Source organism: Cupressus sempervirens, chromosome 9, assembly GCF_028749045.1.
Source record: "Cupressus sempervirens isolate cs-2001-9-10 chromosome 9, ASM2874904v1, whole genome shotgun sequence".
Taxonomy (NCBI): domain Eukaryota; kingdom Viridiplantae; phylum Streptophyta; class Pinopsida; order Cupressales; family Cupressaceae; genus Cupressus; species Cupressus sempervirens.
This window is the reverse complement of record NC_143126.1, coordinates 110,374,372-110,379,425: the sequence shown is the minus strand read 5'-3', so window position 1 is coordinate 110,379,425 and position 5,054 is coordinate 110,374,372. Positions and strand designations below refer to the sequence as shown.

Genomic DNA, 5,054 nt, shown 5'->3' with positions numbered 1-5,054 from the left:
AAAGAGATCAATCCATAAATATAAATTTATAACATCTGTCTGCATAAACATAGTTGTAATAGTTTAAATATTAAAATAATGTAAGTTCTTATCAATCAAAAACTTTATAAACATAGAGTAATGCAAATTTAAAACATACAGAATCGACCTAACATCAAATTATTTTAAAAAGTGTTAACACCTCTTTCAAAGGTGAGCAAAAGAAACCTAAGATTAAAAATGACTAAGCTTTCTTAAAGTCATTCCAATGTTTGATGAGGTGTGAGAGCTCCATCATATTGTTTACACCCACAAGATTCATCTTTCTTGTAAGGAGGCAAATGCTTCAAACATTCAATAATGTTAATAGTTTAATTTCACATGAGTAGGGGTGGTATAACTTAATGTAAGATACACATGTTTAACTCACACACATTTGTAGAAAATAGAATTAGAATAATGTTCCCTAGCTTGTGAGATCTCCTATATGAGACATTGTATGATGTTGTTTTTGGATAATTCATCCCTTCTTGAAAAGTAACAATGCTATTAATTATTAATAAGAATAAATTACTCTTCTCCAAACAATTGATGTGGTTTAGCTAATGCTTTGGTTTCTTCTATTATAGGTTGAAGATTGAACTTTCCATGATTTGTCATTATTGCATTAGTGTTGACTTAAATAAAAAACAAACAATGTTTCTATAATGCAGTTCAAATTGATTGCATTGACATGCTATCTAGTTGCACCTCTATAAAATAGTCAATGTCTACCTTTAGAGATACGTAAATTTAATTGGGAAAATACACATTTAATAATTATCAATAATTTAAACAAATTATATCCTAGTCCAAATAATTGGTATGGTTGAGATAACTTGACATTGGATTCTTCTTTAGTAGGTCCAAGATGTAACTAGTGATGATTGAACTTACATGAATGTTGAGTTGATCATGTCAAATCAACAACCTCAAATAGACAATGAGATTATAAGAAGTAACTTACCATATCCTGAACTAAACTTAGTTTGCTAGACTACATCTGCCTATTCCCCTCTAAAATATATTAAATGAATAAAATTTTCTTTCATAAAACACATTTCTTTCCTGAAAACAAAGAATTACTAATAGTATTTAAGTTACTAAAATTTATACAACATAGGGTTGTAGAGCATGAAGAGCGCTTAGAGAGCTTGTTATTGACGATCTGTAGAAATTTGTTTATGTTTGGAGTGCATGTCAGAACATAGTACGTGTCTACAATATGTGCATTAAAAAATGGGGCTAGAGTCGTGATATGACAGTGTGGGGACAAGCCACAAGAATATTCGTTGACACAAAGTTCAGCTTTTTAATATAATAAACATTGTGGCTTACAGGAGGAGGACTGAGCCATTTCTTGCTGCGGTATCTCACTGTTAAATGTGTACAAGGGAGAAAAAGTCATTATAAGATGTAGTCTATTGCCCTAGAACAGCATTTACCTGTACCCCACGTTTTGTTCCTCCCACGCTTTGAGTTATTCAGATTAAAACGAAGGCTATATGAACAAGACTTAGTTTCTTTCTATTACTCTGTTAGATTATGTCATATGCAGATGTAAAGTCAAACTGAGTGACGACCAGGGTTAGATTGCACTCCACCATGAAATTCTATTCCTAATTAAGAATATTTCGTTGTTTTGACTGTGTTGATTTCAATCTGCCAATACTTCAATGGAAATTTAAAATAAGATTTTTTCGGGGACTTTGGTCGATGAACCTTGAGAAACAAAGTCTCATAAAAACTGTTAGGGATGAGGAGAATAGGCACTATAGAAGTTTCCTTGGATTCTTCTAGGAATATGAAGTCTTTTAGACCATTCGGACTATGCAATCTCTTTCCCAATTTGTTTAGGTTTTGGACCAGGTCCTACTTGAATAGTAGTCTAGAGTCTGTTGACAAGACTACTAATAGGGATACGTGGGTAATGAAAGGATGGTACAACAATCATTGCAATATTAGGGAGACGGTGTCTTTTCCAAGATCTTCTGTGGTTTTGGGAGAAGCCCATTTTATACCCTCATCAGCCTAACATTGTCCATACTGATCAGCTTGGATATTCTGCTGTGAGAATGGGCAGAGCACCTTGCTGTGATAAAGCTACTGTGAAGAAAGGGCCATGGTCTCCTGAAGAGGACACAAAACTCAAGGAGTATATAGAGCAACATGGAACTGGAGGAAATTGGATTGCTCTGCCTCAGAAAGTTGGTATGTGTTGCAGCATATGGAAGAAATCAAACTAGAAAACATGTACTTTGTTGCTTTCTGAGATTTCAACTTTGTAGAACTTTAGTACAAACGTACACAGAGATATCCTTTATTGTTATTTAGGGTTTGACATTCTGTTTAGGTTTACACCATTTTGTTACCTTGTGCATTTTGTGAACTGCGAATTTAATGATTATCTTCAGTAGGTTAGTTTTGAAATTAGCTTGTTCAAGGATTTTATGATATGTTCTCTAATATTTGATTTAGGGATTTAGGTTTTGTAAACCTTATTTATCAGATCTGAATTTTTCATACTATGTCAAGTAGATCTTTGTTGTTTTTGTGAAAATCTTGTGTTTATATCAATCTTCAGACTTCTGCTTTATCTATTTTGATTTGTCGGTGTGTCTATTATATAAATATTGGGATTTCTTGGTCTAAATAAAATTTGACCTATTTTAGTTGCGTTACTGAAAATCTTATGTTTATCAGAAGTTTGATCTCCTATTTATGTATCTGTTATATTAGGGTTAGGATTCCTATCTCTCTGTCTAGATGATTGTTCAGCGGTATTGCTTTTTGTCTGTATTGTTTTCAATTAGGCTAGGTCTAGTTAGGAAACAATAGCATCTCTTATTTTCTATATCTATCATTTTTATCTTTACTAAAGAAATAATATTTTGGAGGGTTCATTGTATTTACCTCCGTGGTCATTGGCTCAGGCTTGAAAAGGTGTGGAAAGAGCTGCAGACTTAGATGGCTTAATTACTTGAGGCCCAATATAAAGCATGGAGAGTTCTCCGAAGAAGAAGATGATATAATTTGTAGCCTCTACAATAGTATTGGAAGCAGGTAACAAAATTGCAAATAGTGAAATAATACCCACTAAATTTGTGGCATAGTTGTAATTGTATAGCATCTAAGACTTTTTTTCCATGCAGATGGTCTGTAATTGCAGCCCAGCTGCCAGGCAGAACTGATAATGATATAAAGAACTACTGGAACACAAAACTGAAAAAGAAACTGCTTGGAAAACGGAAGGATCAACACAAACGTCATTTAGCAGCAGCAGAAGCAAGGCAAAAAGAGGTGAATGACCTTAGAAGGTATGTTTTATCAGAGCCCAACTTAGGGCCATATGGGTATGGAGCAAGAACCACAGCACAAGAAAATAAGCAAACAAATATAAAAATGAATCGCCCTTATGTTGATTTCGATCCTGAAATGGTCTCCCAGCTGTTTGGACAAGCCAATTGTTCACAAGTACACACCATTGCTGATACCAGTCCAATTTCACAACCAGCTACATTTCAGCTCAATCTTCAGCAAGCCTTTGAAAATCAAATGTCTTTGTTTGACCCAGATAATTCTGTTAAGACACTCATTGATAGGTTTGAAGCTACTCTCATTGATATGTCAAATGGCATGAATATAAGCAGCACCTCCCCAAAAGAAACATCAAGCTGCATTAGTAATAATAATAGCAGTGCCACCCAATTACATGAATCCACTGTGGGAGTGGATGCCCAGATTTCATATCAGACAGCAGCTGCTACTCCATATGAATATACAACATGGACAGGAGATCATATTAAATTAGAATGCCCAACAGTGTTGGATGCAGAGTTGTCTGAGATTGTTAACTCACCCTTTTTTCCTCCTACAAGTTGTGGTAGCTCTCCGGATGGAAACTATGAGTCAGAGTTTATGAACAATATGAATTTGCACATGGAGGACTCAATGTACTGGAATGATTTACTATACTGTACTAAAACTGATAGCATGGTTCTTTGACAAGAGAGAAAGTATATGGGCCATTTTTGGATCCACAGGTGTCATGGAGTCATCTTCAGGCAGGTCTCAGTATCATTTGTTAGAAATGCTTTGAAATAAATCTGTTGTAAAGAAGGCGTATAATTCTTGGTCAGAGAAGACTGACACCTACCTTTAGGATGGGTATGGAGATAGTGCATGATGATATATGAGTTTTCTATGTTTAATAGTTATGGGAGAGATTATTTTCCATTCTTTCAAATTTATATGTTTGCGAAAAAAATATATTAAATTCAGACTTATTTATGGATGATATGTAGAGTCTTTTTCTTAATACTGGTGAACATATTGCATTACTATAATTTAATGGAGGATTGCCTGATGTTTGCAGTCTTTAAGAAGAAAAAGGATGATAATCTGTTATTATTCTCTCTTTTTAACCATGTTAATATTTTCATTGAAATTGAAAATAAAATGTAGTACAACAATATTATTTTTTTAAGAACATATTTTCTTTTCACCTTTCTATAATCTGGCTCAGTTTATAACATTAAGCACATTAGAATTATAAAGAACAACTGATACATTCCCTTTTCAATGTTTTTCCAAGTTGTTAAAGTTGTTTTAGAATGCGCGTAACAAAGTTGTTAAGGTGTCTTAGGCGTCTTAGAATGAACATAAGAAGTGAGTCCTAAGGAAATGGAACACTCCTGAACTCAACGTTAAACAAAAGAAACTTTAAATTTATAATGATTGGTAGAAAGAGGTTATATAGTTGGTACACTGATCACAACGTATTGGCTGATAACTAGTAGTTAAGGTATTCATGAATTATGAAGTCGAAACAGTTCAAAAGAAATATATCTTGTGATCGGTAACATGCTCAAGCCTTTTTAAGATTCAGTTTCAGTGGTGGGAAACAATCAAGTTATTGGACAGATATCACATCGCCTGGCATAGGAAACTGGAAGAGCCAAATTATCTCACTGCAAGTTTATCGTGGGAGGCATGAGCTCTGATTGTGGGCTTACCACTATAATAAAATATGTTAT

The 5,054-nt window shown here is 34.0% G+C and overlaps 1 protein-coding gene across 1 annotated transcript; it reads left to right on the top strand.

Annotated features, from left to right (window-relative positions):
* The first annotated feature begins 1,960 nt into the window (after positions 1-1,960).
* On the top strand, positions 1,961-4,315 carry LOC149537797 (uncharacterized). Its single transcript, XM_089799179.1, has 3 exons — positions 1,961-2,229; positions 2,952-3,081; positions 3,171-4,315. The coding sequence occupies exons 1-3, from the start codon at positions 2,094-2,096 to the stop codon at positions 4,021-4,023; spliced, it is 1,119 nt and encodes a 372-aa protein (XP_089655305.1). The 5' UTR covers positions 1,961-2,093; the 3' UTR covers positions 4,024-4,315.
* Positions 4,316-5,054: the final 739 nt, after the last annotated feature.

Excerpts from the sequence above, each read along its gene's own strand:
- LOC149537797 (XM_089799179.1), top strand. The coding sequence starts at position 2,094 with ATGGGCAGAGCACCTTGCTGTGATAAAGCTACTGTGAAGAAAGGGCCA. Across the intron at positions 2,230-2,951 it reads TGCTCTGCCTCAGAAAGTTG|GCTTGAAAAGGTGTGGAAAG; the intron begins GTATGTGTTGCA and ends TCATTGGCTCAG. Across the intron at positions 3,082-3,170 it reads TACAATAGTATTGGAAGCAG|ATGGTCTGTAATTGCAGCCC; the intron begins GTAACAAAATTG and ends TTTTCCATGCAG.